Below are 15,980 nucleotides of genomic sequence, written 5' to 3'. Positions count from 1 at the left end.
TTTTGCTTGTAATAATGCTCGGTCGTCTCTCTCGATCTGCCTGCCTGATGCCTTTCGGGGTAGTTAATGTGGTCTAGACCTTTGGGTTTTGGATGTGAACGTTATCCTGGCTTCCGGGTCGAGGATGATGAGTTTTGGCTTGTGGTTCTCTACTCTCAATGTCGATGAATAAGAGCTACCTATGCATTGGTTTAAGTCTGTTTGGCGCAGATCTGCTATTTAATTTAAAAATTAGTTATAGGTTAGCGGATTTTGTATGAGTCTGAAATGTAATACCTCATCTTTGACACTTGTAATCTCGTAGCTTTAGCTATGGTTGTTTCAGAGCTTTGCTCTGTGTTGTTTGAACTTTATGCTCATTTATCAATGAACGAGATTAAACTGTTTCAAAAAAAGATGATGAAGGGCAAGTAAAGTGTTTTACAAAACCCTATATTTCAAACCCCACAATAATGGAAAGCCTTGGAAGTTTGGACTTTTTTTTTTCTAATCAAAGTTTGGACATATGTGGCATTTAGTCGAGGTTTAGGTTTACAATAGGTCTTGATTGATTGAAGGAGATGTATTACTAGGCAAGTAATGTGTTTTACAAAACCTATATTTCAGATCCCACAATAATGGAAGCCTTGGAAGTTTGGACATTTTTTTTTCTAATCAAGGTTTGGACATATGTGGTATTTAGTCGAGATTTAGATTTACAATAGATCTTGAATTGAAGGAGATGTATTAATAATTGTGCAGGCAGTGAGGAGGGGAGACAAAAGTTGGAATCAGTACATACAGCTGATTGAAGACACCAAATTTGTTTAGAATAGTATGTAAAACTAGTCTATTGGTCATATCAAGAGAAGAGGGAAGCAAACTCGACAACCTATTTATCCGGCAAAGTTGGCAGTGAGCCAAAGATTTAGAATAAATTTGAATAAAAGATTAATAAAAGATTATTCTAGTTTCATTCGAAGACACATGGTATGTTCGTAACAAATCGATTCTTTATAAATTTTCCCGAAAGTTTTCAAAAAAAAGGTAATGTTTTCCGTTGCCTAAAAGCAAAGGATCTTGCAAATCTTGTTGATGTGATCGAAAACAAGTTACTAGAGAATTGGACCAAAATAAACAATGAGGTTATAATATTTTTTGAATGCAAGTGGCAGTGAGTGCTCTTATTCTGAAAAATTGCTTTTGGTTTATTGCGTTCTGATTTATTAATTATTCTGAAAAGACTAATTAATCAAAAGCAAAAAAACAAAAACCAAAAAGTAAGAGGAAACGCACCCGCGTGGGTCTCTGCCTGAGACCCACAAAGCAAAAAAAACAAAAACCAAAAAGTAAGAGGAAACGCACCCGCGTGGGTCTCTGGGTCTCTGGCCAGTGACCCGCGTGGGTCTCTCTGGTCACAGCGTGGGTCTCGGCAAGAATTTTTATTTTTTATATTATTTTATTTTGTTAATTTGAAAATAAGGGTAAATGTAGAATTTTTTAAAAAAGTTAGGAGTATAAACGTTATTGTCTCACTTTTAACGTTTTAAATTTGACGGATAGATTTAAATTAAGAGTAATTGAAAGTTCAGAAGACTAAATTAAGAGATTTTAAAGTTTAAGAGGGTATTTCAAAATGGGTGAAAATTCGGGGGTATTCAATGAAGTTTTCCCAAAAAGTAATGTTTCTCATTTCCTAAACGCAAATGCATGATTTTTTTTATTTTATTTTTTTAAAAGGGTACTAGGGAAATCAATTTTGGCTATCTTATCAAAGTGTGATTATAGTAATACGTACTCGTTAGAAGCCACACAGAAGGAATTGCTTGATCCCTTAACAAAAATTCAATCCCTAGTCTGAAAAAGGTTATAATTAGCTCACTTGATCAAGCAAATTTGCTCCTAGTTCTCCTATGTACTAGAAGATTATATGTGATGTGATTTGGACTTTGAAACGTGAAGAGTGAACCTTTTTGAACCCATGAAATGGGAGCATTTACTAAAGGAAAAAATAAAAATAAAAATAAAATCATAATTTCTCCGTATATTTTCTAAAAATTTCAACTGAATCTAAAGGTTTTCAATTTTGACAATTGGTTTATTGGATTATACTCGTTTTTCAAATTGATTCTTTTAGGGTTATATATGAACCTGATTGTTCATAAAAGCTCAAGGTCAATTCTAATAAACTCAACTCGAATTCATTTCACTTTTCATTTTTTTAAACTTACGGAGTTTGAACAAAAATTTAGATCTGTATATTTATATTCATTTAAAAGTGTAAGCTTCCTAACGTGATAGAGATATTTTGAATTCTTATAATTACAAGTTTTCATATAAATATGTACACTCATGTAATGAATATATATTTACGTAGTAATGCCAAAAATACTATAATTTAGCTGCGGGTTCAAAATCAAGAAAAATCATATTCATTTTCCATTAATAACGTGGGCCTGGAAAAAAAAAAAAAAAAAGAAGAAAGATAACGTGTATGTATATAGTATCTATCACTTCTAGGACCAGCCAAGGCATGCACCATGCGATTGGACCAAACAATTTTAAACGTTATAAATGGAGTACGCTACAATTCAAACCAAATAAAAAGACATGCAAGTAGTAGAAACCGACCCTACTTGCCTAGATTTGAGGATCTTTGTTCTTTGTTCTTTGTTCTCTACAATCGTCATGAAATAAGTGACAGTTTAACAACTAAAAGGAAGGAAATTAGACATTGCACTTAACTATTCTTTTTTCTTTTTACTTTATCAATGCATGACACAACACTCACAATAATACTTACACCAAAAATCCCTACTTGAGCAGATTTCAAGATGTCTAGCGGATGGTGCTCTCCGGTTGGATTCTACAAGTCTTCAATAACACATTGTGTCAAGACCCTATTTGACGTCCTAGCTGACGCTAGTTCAAGAACTTACAATTTTGTCATATCGTTTGTACAATCATTTACATATATATTAATTATTAATTAAACTTGGGATTAACTATTAATGAGCTGCTTTTTAAAAATAAAAATAAAAATAGAACTATTGCCATGCCTATTTTTGAACTCTTTTTTGTTTTGTTTTGTTTTGTTTTGTTTTGTTTTTTTTTTTTTTCTTGAACTCTTGTACACTCAACATTTGTATATTGATCATATAAATTTAGTGCACTCAACATGACGTGTCAAAAGTAACATCAGATGTACGTAATTTATTCATACGATTTTATTGACTATCTGTTACCAATAAAAGAATATTTTAATTTTAAAAGTTTACCGGAAATTATGGGCTTGACCATTTTAAAAACTCTAATTAGACATGGACGAATCGAATTTCCACTACAATAGATTTGTGGGTTGGTTATGCCCTTGTTTAAAGAAGTATACCACGTTATTCACACGTACTTATAATTACTTAATTAATCGGTGTATTAGAAATATTGAAAAGTGGTATTCCATGCCAACCAAACAATTCTTTATATACGTGCATACCATCTTCATTTCATTTGTGCATTTGTGTGCGAGTGAGTGAGAAAATGGAACCAAAAGAAACACTGGCAATGGTACAAGGCCAAGCCGAAATTTGGCAACACATGTTCGGGTTTGTGGATTCTATGGCACTGAAATGTGCTGTGGAGCTCCGCATTGCTGACATTATACACTCTCATGGCGGTCCTATTACTTTGCTCCAAGTAGCCTCTGGGATTGATTCCTCATCTCCTGATATCCCCTATCTCGCACGTATTATGAGATCACTAGTCCGCAAAAATATCTTCACCGAACATCTTCCACCGGATGGAGGGGAGACGCTCTACGAGTTGACACAAACGTCAAGATGGCTTCTGCATGATGCGGAGCAAAGCCTAGTGCCAATGGTGTTGATGGAGAACCATTTATGGCAACTGGCACCGTGGCATTGCCTTGGCCAATGTGTCAAAGAAGGGGGCATTGCATTCAAGAAGGCCCATGGCTGTGAGATGTGGGACTTTGCATCAAAAAATCCTGAGTTCAACAAGATCTTCAATGATGCCATGGCGTGTACGGCCAAGATTGTGATGGGAGTTGTCCTGGCGGAATACAAAGATGGGTTTGGCTGCGTAGGATCATTGGTGGATGTCGGAGGCGGGACGGGAGGAATGATTGCTGAGATTGTTAAAGCACATCCACACATCAAAGGTATTAACTTTGATCTGCCGCATGTTGTCGCCACAGCACCCGTGCGCCAAGGGGTCTCTCATGTTGGAGGTGACATGTTTGAGGCCATTCCTAATGCCGATGCAATTTTCATGAAGGTATATATATATATATATATATATATATATGTATTTAGTAGTCCATTAGGTTCCACCTTCTTTTGTAGTATACTAATAAACTTTTAGTGCTTCTTTCACTATAATTGGCAATCCATTAGATCACAATCTACTACTATAAATATTATGGAAAATGCTCACTTACACCTACTTTTAATGTTGGTGCAGTGGGTATTACACGATTGGAGTGACGATCATTGCATAAAGATTTTGAAGAATTGCAGAAAAGCAATACAACAGAAGAGTGGAAAGGTTATCATTGTTGATATTATTCTTGAGAACGATAGTAATGGTTTATTTGATGAGACTCGCATGGCGTTCGATTTGTTGATGATGGCACACACTACTGGCGGAAAGGAGAGAACTGAGCTTGAATGGAAGAAACTATTGGAGGAAGCAGGCTTCGGTCGCTACAAAATCATCAAAATTCCAACCATACCATCTATTATCGAGGCCTATCCTGAGTGACATACAATTGTTGTTGTGAAGATGTTGTCGGCACAACACATGGGTTACTTGATGCCTGGTTTTATTCTAAATGAACAAACCCAATAAAAGAGAAGGAAAAATAAAAAAATGAAAAGAATTGATGGCATGAAAATAATTGGGTTTAGTTTATATGGGATTATAATCTCAACTAGGCCAAACCCAATTGTCAGCCTTTACTTTAATTTTGTTTTTAACTTATTGTTATGTTTGGCAGATGTTGCTGTTGTTTAATATTATCTTGTCATCAATATATTCTAATGATTGATCAACCTTTTCCTTTATGGTAGAGAGAGAACAAATCCTAGACCATTAGGCTATGCCCATATTGAATTCCAACTCTGCTATTTAGAAAGATAATCCAATTAAGTACCAAAAAAGAAAAAGAAAAAGAATGATAATCAATTTCAATGATTTAATCGCATGACCTGCCATTTTTTTTTTTCCACAAAATTCAGTCTTCAAAAGCGGGTCATATGCCTCTTAACTGCTATCAATTTTCGTTAGAGCTGCGGGTTCAAAATCACGGAGAATCATATTCATTTTCCATTTATAACGTGCGGGTGCCTTAAAAAAAAGAAAAAAAAGAAAAAAAAAAGGATTTATGTTTTTGAGGTATAAGGTATTACATTACATGTATATACATCCAATGAACGGATATCGTACTTCTGTTCATATTTCAGTCCAATATTTTAACGGTATTGCATGTCAAACTAATAAGCAATTGACACGTGTTTTATATTCCCTATTAATATTATTATTATTTTTTTTTTTGTTTAAGAAAAAAACTTTAAAACAAATTTGGGTGGTTCGCTTAGCTTTTGCAAAAAAAAAAAAAAAACAGTTTTTGACTTAAAAACTCTATTTTTCGAACATAATTCGAAATATGCTCTTAATAGTCATGTAATCTATATGAGAAGTGTTAGAGAGCTAAACAAATGAATACAGAAAAATTTTCAAACTGACGTAGCAGATCCTGAGTGACAGACAAGGGAGAGAGTATTGTATTCTTTTAAGAGGCATGATACAAATTCAACTTTTTTGCTCAACATAAGTCCAACTTTTGCTGTACTTTTTTTTTTAATTTTAAAATAAATAAAATAAAAAGGAAAATGTTAAGGTCACAATATAAATCTAACTTATGGCCAACTTCTCTCCTACGTGTCATTTAAAAAAAAAAAAAAAAAATTGATATAGAGGATTTTGAGATTCTGAAAATTTGAAAAAAAAAAGACAATTTGTTTGGTTTAAAATTCAAATTTTTTTACACGTAGGAGAGAAGTTGGCCATGAATTGAGTTTGTGTTGTGTCCGTATCAAATCTCAACTAAAAAATGGAAAAAATTTCAGAAGCAACCATATCTATTTTTGGTATTTCTTTTATTTAGTATTTAAAAAAATTGAAAAATTGTTTTTTTTTTTTTCTCGTTATAATGTCATATTTTTAAGAAAATGTCACCATTATGAAGAAAAATACTATTTTCATTTTTTTTAAAAAAAATATCAAATAAAAGAAGACCAAAAATAAATAGGGTTACTTTAAATATTTTTTCCATTTTTTATTTTATTTTATTTTATTAAAATTGAATTTATATGGACAAAAAAAATTAGATTTTTAACATTTTTTTAAAAAAAATTTAAAAGCTCTTGTCACGTGAATTTAAAAATTTTTCTGACACTTCTCAATTTATATTTGGATCTGGCTTCAATCATGAAGAATCATATTCATCTTCCCTTAATAACGTGGGGATCGATGCCTAGAAAACAAAGAAAAGAAAGATAACGTGTGGATAGTATCTATCACTTCTATGCTAAAGATAACGTGGATAGTATCTATCACTTCTATGCAAAACTTATAAACGTCATAAATGGAGTAGGCCAAAATTCAAAGCAACTGGCCGCAATTTTCTTGATTTGAGGATCTCTTATAATTAATTTGTTCCCTACAATCGGGCAACAACACCAAAATACCGACCAATAGAAAAAAAATTAAATTATTAAATTTATTTCTTTATAAAGGTTTAAATATTTTAGATAAGTGGTGATTTAACATTGTATTAGAATCAAATATTATGAGTTCAAAATATAAAATTACAATTCATCTACATTTAAATTAAATATTTTTCGTGTTGAACCTTACCTATTAAAAGAGAATTTTGAGCCTACACGTGATGAAGAAAATTGTTAAAGTATTATTTAAATTAACAAATTTATCTATTTTTATTAGTTTAAACTTTTATGATAAGTGGTGATTTAACAAAAATAAAGAAAAAAAATAGATATATCCCTCCGTTTTCAAAACAACTGCAATAGAAATAGATGATGGAGAGCCTCACAAGGAGGAAATGTTTCTACTTTTTAGAGAGCTTCAGAAAAAGCTAGAGTGCATTCAAGATTGCATTGTTATTATATACATAACCAAAAGCCTATGTTAAAGAGATTGAATCCACTTAAAAAATATATATATATATATATATATATATATAGCACTCGTTACAGAAATTCCTACTTGACCAAGTGAGCCTATCCTTTCACGAGTCACTTCACAGTGTCTAGTTGACGATGCAGCTCTAGCTCGGGTTAAATTCTGAAAGTCATTTGTAACATATCACGTCAAGACACTATTTGACACCCTAACTAACGGCAGTTCAAAAACTTACAAATTTACAATTTTGTCATAATGTTTGTATAATCATTTACATATTAATTATTAATTAGCGTAGGATTAACTATTATAAGCTTATTTTCAATATTTTTTTTTAAAAAAAATCTAATGATTAGCTTGACCAGCCAAGACAGGGTTGGACCAAACTATTACAAACGTTAAAAATGGAGCACGCCAAATTCAAATTAAGCAATTAAATGGGTAGGCTCATGCAAATCTCTACAATTTCTTTAAAATTGTAGATTCTCAAATTACGTGATTAATGCTGTTTTTAGGTATCAAAATGCTTGAAAAATGTTATCTATTAAAAATGTGACATATTATAGAGGTGACCAAAAAAGAAAAATCATTTCAAAAGAGTTCATCTTCACTTTTGTAGGGACGCTTATTCTTCATAAAATTAAAAGACAACTTGTAAGTCATATATTTTTTACAACATAAAGAGCAAGAAAGTGATGAAAATATAATCAATTCTCAACTAAAATATACCACATTTTAAATATGTGACATTTTAAGCGTTTCGATGTCTAAAAACAATCAAAATTACGTAATTATTTGAGAATCTACAATTTTAAAAAATTGTAGAGGATCCTCTACAATTTTTGAAACAAATAGCTTTTACCATCTGTTATCAATAATGAAAATTTAATTTTAAAAGTTGACTGGAAATTGTAGGCGTGATTATTTTAAAAACTCTAATTAGACATGGACGAATCGAATTTCCACTACAACAGATTTGTGGGTTGGTTATGCCCTCTTGTTTAAGGAAGTAGACAACGTTGTTCACACGTGTATTAGAAATATTGTAAAGTGGGATTCCATGCCAGCCAAACAATTCTATATATACGTACATACCATCTTCATTTCATTTGTGCATTTGTGTGTGTGAGTGAGAGAGACAGAAAATGGAACCAAAGGAAACACTGGCAATGGTACAAGGCCAAGCCGAAATTTGGCAACACATGTTCAGTTTTGTGGATTCTATGGCACTCAAATGTGCCGTGGAACTCCGCATTGCGGACATTATACACTGCTATGGCAGTGCTATTACTTTGCGCCAAATAGCCTCCGGGATTAATTCCCCATCTCCTAATATCTCCCATCTCGCACGTATCATGAGATCCCTAGTTCGCAAAAACATCTTCACCGAACATCATCATCCAGTAGACGGTGGTGGGGAGACACTCTACGGGTTGACACAAACGTCAAAATGGCTTCTGCATGATGCTGAATTGAGCCTAGTGCCAATGATGATACTGCAGAACCATTCGTGGCTATTGACACCGTGGCATTGCCTTGGCCAAAGTATCAAAGAAGGGGGCACCGCGTTCAACAAGGTCCATGGCGATGAGGTTTGGGACTTTGCATCAAAAAATCCTGACTTCAACAACATCTTCAATGATGCCATGGCGTGTACGGCAAAGAATGTGATGAGGGTGATCCTGGCGGGATACGAAGATGGGTTTGGTTGCATGGGATCATTGGCGGATGTCGGAGGTGGGACGGGGGGGATGATTGCAGAGATTGTTAAAGCACATCCACACATCAAAGGTATTAACTTTGATCTGCCACATGTTATCGCCACAGCTCCCCTGCACGAGGGGGTCACCCATGTTGGAGGTGACATGTTTGACGCCATACCTAATGCGGATGCAATATTCATGAAGGTATATATCTACTATTTATTTTATTTATTTTATCCTTTTCCCACTTTTTTTTTTTTTCCCACTAGAATTGGTAAACCATTAGATCACAATCTACGACTATAAATATTATGGGAAATGATTGGGTACTAAACTTTTACTATCTCCTTATAAACTTAGCAGAATCCGAAAAATGCCACATAAATTACTATATGTGTCTTATTGTAATAAAAGTTACAGTACCCTTCACAACACTAAAACATTATTGGATTTGCTTGTTGGTGCAGTGGGTACTACACGATTGGAGTGACGAACATTGCATAAACATTTTGAAGAATTGCCGAAAAGCAATACAACAAAAGAGTGGAAAGGTTATTATTGTTGATATTGTTGTTGAGAAAGATGGTAATGATTTGTTTGATGAGATACGCATGGCGTTCGATTTGTTGATGATGGTACACACTATTGGCGGAAAGGAGAGGACTGAGCTTGAATGGAAGAAATTATTGGAGGAAGTAGGCTTCGCTCGCTACAAAATCATCAAAATTCCAACCATACCATCTATTATTGTGGCCTATCCATACAATTGTTGTTGTGAAGATGTTGTCGGCGCAACACATGGGTTACTTGATGCCTAGTTTTATTTACTGTAAACGAACAAACCCAATAAAAGAGAAGGAAAAAGAAAAAGAAATAAAATAAAAGAACTAATGGCATGAAAATAACTGGGTTTAATTAGTTTATATGGGATTACGTACAATCTCAACTAGATAGACCAAACCCAATTGTCAGCGTTTTCTTTTATTTTGTTTTTAACTTATTGTTATGTTTGGCAAATGTTGCTCTTATTTAAGATTATCTTGTCATCAATATGCTCAATCGAATGATTGATCAACCTTTTATAGAGAACAAATCCTAGACCATTAAGCTATGCATGCCCATATTGAATTTCAGCTCTGCTATTTAGAAACATAATCCGGTTAGGTTCCAAAAAAAAAGAATGATAATCCATTTCATCGCAAGATCTGTCTGTTTTTTTTTTTTTTTTTTTTTTAACAAAATTCAGTCTTCAAAAGAGGGTCATATGTTTAACAAATGATGTATCACATGCCTCTTAACTGCTATCAAGATTTCTTTCAATTTCGTTAGAGCTGCGGGTTCAAAATTAAATCATGAAGAATCATATTCATCTTCCATTAATTCCCTTTCTCCTCTCCTCGCATTGAATATATATACTCGTCTTCCATTGATAACGTGCGGGTGCCTAAAAAAATAAAACTAAGAATGTGGATTAAATGCTCTGAGGTACATTTGCTAAGGCCTATTATCAAATGATTGGCTCGATTTCAAAAAGTATCGAAGTTGTTACCTAGCTATATACATCCAATAAACATATATCGTACTTTTGTTTATGTTCCATCCAACATTTTAACAGCTTGTTATGTCAAATTGATTACAACTAACACATGTCTCATGTGCCTTATTAGTATTTAAAAAAAAAAAAGAAAAAAAAAATCGGGGTCCCTTTGGACAAAATGGGGGTAGTGCTCCGTTTAGCCCTCCGCTCCTAGAGTAAAATATATATAGCCAAAGCAAGAAAAAACAATGATATGAGCCTAAAACTATGTAACCTCAACATTATCCTCTATCATCAAATATAAATATAGAGCTTCCAAGAGAATGTAATTTACAATAAATATTTATTGTCTAATCTATTCTATGCAAACCTGCCTATATAAGCTTTTCGCTTAGCATCTTCAGTCTTGCGAATCGCTCAAATTTGCCTTCTTAATAATCTGCTAAAATGAAAAACACTGAGATATTTTACAGCTAGAAAAGTAATTGCTTAAGTACATAACTTAGTAAATAAGTTATCAAGGAACTTATCATGCAGTGAGCCCTATCTCAAGAAAATAACAAGTGACTTTAGTCATTGAAAATATTATCGGTTTTGCAAAATTGATTAACTATTGCCTCGGTCAATATGCTAGTATCGAAAATTTGTTTTGATTTTAAATTTGAAATGCATAATTCTAGGGACAATTCACGTATTGTTTTAATGCATAAAATATGCTGAATAAGGTAGTTTAAACTGTGTACATACTCATAATACATAAATTTACTTCATATGGCCTATACGAGCTCTTAATACCTTATCGATACAGTTTGCATTGTACGTCTTATGGGACCTATAAAATGATTAATGTGTCCCAATGAAACACACATACCGTTACCAACTAGTAATTGGACCAGGTCCGATCTCGTGTGACCCACAATATTACTCGCGATACCATCTATTGTGACCACCATTCAAATATAGTTGTGCCGATCACCTAAAAAGGCTTCCTTTTACTAACTAAATACAAAAGTCTTAAGCTTTATGCAAAAATAAGAAAACCTTTCTTTCCAAAGACCAAAACTTACCATATCAAATACTCCGAAGAGCACAAGGACCTACACCATATATGGTACATGTATGTCATGAGTGAAACTGTAGCCAGAAAAATGAGGGAGACAAAAAGATCAAACAAGACACCAAAAGACATGTTTGCTAATTAATCTAGGATGGATCCATAATTGCGAGCGTGATGTTTGTGCGGGGCTATGTTTCAGCACTACCTTCCTTATCAGCTCCGAAACAATATGTTTAAACAAAATACTTTATTATATGTTCTCAAGAAGTAGCTCAATTGGCTGAGATCATGTCTAATAAAGCGAAGGTCACTAGTTCGAATCCCCCTCTCCCCTCTTGTGCGGACATCCCCCCAAAAAAAAAAAAAAAAAAAACTTATTATATATAACTATTTGTATAGTAATTCCCAGAAATGGAATAATCACATATTCTACGTGGTCCTATAGCAAACTTATGATTCATGCAACAGAAATTGCATGTCTCTTAAGTTTTTAATTTTTTTTTAAAAACTATAAACTTGATCACTTATATAAATAAGGTATAAATGCAAAATCAATCTATACGTGGTTGGCCAAAATTACAAATTACTCCATAAGTTATAAAAAATAATTTAGATATCCTCAAGGTAAGCCAAAATAAAAATTTAATAATGCATTCAAATTATGTCAAAAAACTTAACGAAATCCGTTAGTCTACCACGTCAGCACCAATAAAATGATGACACATGCCCCTCTTAATAAAAAAAAATATAAATATATAAAACTACAAAATTAATTAAAAAATAAAAAATAAAGGAGATAGCGGCGGAGAGCCACCTTTCTCTTCTCTTGGTGTCCATTTCTCAATCTTTGATTTTGGTCGCCTAGCCTTTTGGAATACGTGAGCCAAGTTTTACATTCTTCATCTCATCTGATTGATTCTATTCTCATGGATACCTTTTTTGAATTTGTTTGGATTCTGAACGATATTTGTGCTTCTTTCAGTGATCGAAGTCCTTTTATATGTACTTTTTTTTTAATTTTTTTATTATTAAGAATGCATATATGCCACGTGTCATTATTTTATCAGTGTTGGCGTGACACACTAACGGAATCCGTTAAGTGTATTGACGGAATTTGACTATATGTACTAAATTATTATTTTAACCTACTCCGAGAATATCTAAATTATTTTTTATACCTTAGTGAACGATTTGTAATTTAAGTCAACCACTATGACAAATTTTGCATTTATTCCTATAAATAACACCAAAACCTATTAATAATTAGCTTGACCAGTCATTTCCAAGAACCAGGGTTGGACCAAACTATTGTAAACGTTATATAAATGGAGCACGCCAAGCAAATGAAAGACATGCAAGTGGTAGCAACATCCGGATTTGGTAGGCTCATCTGGTAAGTTGACCCGGAATTATTAATTGGGGTGGCTATTTTTGAACTTTAATTGGACGCTTCTAATTTTGAAGACATGTACATGTGGTTTGTGGGTTATGCCTTCTATGCTTTTAGTCTTTATATACACCAACCTTGAACTTCACATACATCCTATCTTCATTTCATTTGTGCGAGTGTGTGATAGAGAGAAAATGGAACCAAAAGAAACTATGGCATTGTTATAAGGCCAAGGAAATTTGGCAACACCTTTACGGAGTGGTGGATTCTATGGCATTGAAATGTGCCGTCGAGCTCCGCATTGCTGGTATTATATACTCTCATTGTGGCCCCATTACTTTGCGCCAAATAGCCTCAGGGATTGATTCTCCATCTCCTCATATCCCTTACCTCGCACGTATTATGAGGTTACTGGTTCGTAAAAACATTTTCACCGGACATCGTCATCCACCGGACGGTGGGGAGACACTCTACGGGTTGACACAAACGTCAAGATGGCTTTTTGCGTGATGCTAAGCTGAGCCTAGTACCAGTGGTGTTGATGAGATACCATCCGTGGCAACTGGCACCGTTGCATTACCTCAGCCATTGTGTCAAGGAAGGGGGCACTGGATTCAAGAAGGCCCATGGCTGTGAGATTTGGGACTTTGCATAAAAAAATCCCGAGTACAACAATATATTCAATGATGCCATGGCTTGTACAACCAAGATTGTAATGGCGGCGATCTTGGCTGAATACAAAGATGCGTTAGGCTGCGTGGGATCATTGGTGGATGTAGGAGGTGGGACGGGAGGGATGATTGCTGAGATTGTTAATGCATATCCACACATCAAAGGTATTAACTTGGATCTGCCGCATGTTGTGGCCATAGCACCGGAGCGCCCAGGGGTCTCCCATGTTGGAGGTAACATGTTTGACGCCATTCCTAATGCAGATGCAATTTTCATGAAGGTGTGTATTTAGTAGTCCACTATGTTCCTCCTTTTTCTTTCTATAAAGGTATATATACTTTACTTTTTTTGATAGGTTGATGTCAGCCAATTACAAGTAAAAAAATTGATCATCACTTCAAATTGTTAAAATATTTTCAAAATTGTTATAATTATGGATGTATCTCTATGTTTTTGGTATAATTCCGGCTAAATCTTATGATAGAATGGTCCAAAACACAGGACGTGCACTTGACCCTTGCGCATCAGAGCAACTAGATCATGACTATTAAATTTTGGGCAGCCATGATCATACGATTTTGTGATTTGATTTGGATCGTAGGATGATTCTAAGGTAGATCCAACAAATAGATTTACTTCACTGTTACTAATTAAATTAAGTTTGGCCTAACGGTTGGAACTAATTAGTAACTGTTACAAACAATTATGATCTAAAAACCCTTAGTTGTAAATTTAATTTAATGGACAAGATGAAGTGTTTGTTAATATTAATGAATGGTCAGATTTTAAGGACTATTTAATTATTACTTAATTTCTATATTACATGTCTTTTAATGAAGACATTAAAATTGATAAATTGATATTCGATATAGCTAACTTTATACCATTTTATACACATGAAAATTTTTTCTTCTTCTATTTCTCTAAAAATCATTTTACATTTTTAAAATTCGTGTCTCTCTAGCTCTCCTTACTAGAATAGAAATGGTAAGAGTATTCTGGCTTGGTTTCATTTTGTACAAAACGCAATATAAATTCAAAGGTCTTCGGGATCCTAGAGAAGTATTTGCTATAACCGATTATTGCACCCCAATTGATCAAAATAGTTGGGAGCAAGTATTTACTGCTTTAGATTTCTATTAACAAAATCCATGCGTTGTAATGTGGGTGCAGTGGGTGCTACACAATTGGAGTGATGAACATTGTATGAAGATTTTGAAGAATTGCCGAAACGCAATACCAAAGAAGGGTGGAAATGTTATTATTGTTGATGTTGTTATTGAGAAAGAAAGTAATGATTTATTTGGTGAGACTCCCATGGCATTAGATTTGAGTATGATGGCATACACTGCTGGTGGAAAGGAGAGGACTAAACTTGAATGGAAGAAATTATTGGAGGAAGCAGGCGTTGGTGGCTATAAAATCTTCAAAATTCCAACTTTAACATCCATTATTGAGGCCTATCCTGACTGACATATAATTGCTGTTGTGAAGCTGCCATTGGCTCAAACACATGGTTGACTTCATGCTCCTTCTGTTGTAAAGAAACAAGCCCAATAAAAGACAAGGAAAAAAATAAAAAAATAAAAAAGTAAATAGATCTCATGAAAATAAGAAGGAACTAAGTTAATAAATAATTGGGTTTAGTTTATAGGGGGATTGATTGTCTACTCGACCAAACCCAATTGTCCGTCATTTCTTCTTCTTCTTCTTTTTTTAGTAACTTATTATTATGTCGTTCACAATATGCTTCAATGATTGATCGATCTTTTCTTTTGTGGTTTACCATAAGGTATGTGTCATCATCTTTTGCAATTTTTTTGGGCCCTTTGTTGGCCCATCTTTTGGCCTTCGTAGTATTGTTTAAAATTCAGACCTATTCAAGGCTCATAGTTGGCCTCATTATAACTCTTTGTTGACTCTTATTTTCACCCATAGTTGGCCCTCTTTCGGCCTATTGTTTTTGAAGGCACATCTTTGATCATTGTTGACGATTACCTCCAATCACCACCGCTGGTCATTATCAATTTCAGGGAGTTTTTGGCTTTCGTAGCCACTTGCCATCTCCCAAATAAAATCAAAATTAAAAAAATAAAAAAATAAAAAAATCAAACTAAGGTTTCAAAATCTTCCGCATTGAGTTTGAGAGGAATGTTAAAATATATTAAGGGATTGGATTTCAGAAATTTGTTGTAATAGATTGTGTAATCTTCTATAATCATTAGATTGGATTAATTTGATTGTAATCAGATTTCAAAGAATACTTAATATATGAACATAAAATAAAAAAGAACAAAAGTACATACATTTGACTATTGTTGCTTAAGTACTTGAATTGAATAACTCAGACTTTAACGTTTATCAGTTTGTAAAATTTAAGAACTCTCACAATATACCTAAATGGAGAGTGTTGAATAGAGT

At 33.6% G+C, this 15,980-nt stretch overlaps 2 protein-coding genes and 1 pseudogene across 2 annotated transcripts; all 3 read left to right on the top strand.

Moving 5' to 3' along the window:
• The first annotated feature begins 3,516 nt into the window (after positions 1-3,516).
• LOC132183213 (desmethylxanthohumol 6'-O-methyltransferase-like) lies at positions 3,517-4,758 on the top strand. Its single transcript, XM_059596616.1, has 2 exons — positions 3,517-4,272; positions 4,459-4,758. Exons 1-2 carry the CDS (start codon positions 3,517-3,519, stop codon positions 4,756-4,758), a joined length of 1,056 nt encoding a protein of 351 aa, XP_059452599.1.
• Positions 4,759-8,339: 3,581 nt separating this feature from the next.
• LOC132181730 (desmethylxanthohumol 6'-O-methyltransferase-like) lies at positions 8,340-9,721 on the top strand. Its single transcript, XM_059594969.1, has 2 exons — positions 8,340-9,107; positions 9,371-9,721. The coding sequence occupies exons 1-2, from the start codon at positions 8,346-8,348 to the stop codon at positions 9,719-9,721; spliced, it is 1,113 nt and encodes a 370-aa protein (XP_059450952.1). The 5' UTR covers positions 8,340-8,345.
• Positions 9,722-13,081: 3,360 nt separating this feature from the next.
• Positions 13,082-15,032, top strand: LOC132183351 (desmethylxanthohumol 6'-O-methyltransferase-like; annotated as a pseudogene).
• The last annotated feature ends 948 nt before the right edge of the window (positions 15,033-15,980 follow it).

The sequence above is a fragment of the Corylus avellana genome, chromosome ca5 (assembly GCF_901000735.1).
Source record: "Corylus avellana chromosome ca5, CavTom2PMs-1.0".
Lineage (NCBI taxonomy): Eukaryota > Viridiplantae > Streptophyta > Magnoliopsida > Fagales > Betulaceae > Corylus > Corylus avellana.
This window is presented reverse-complemented; position numbering and strand designations above follow the sequence as displayed.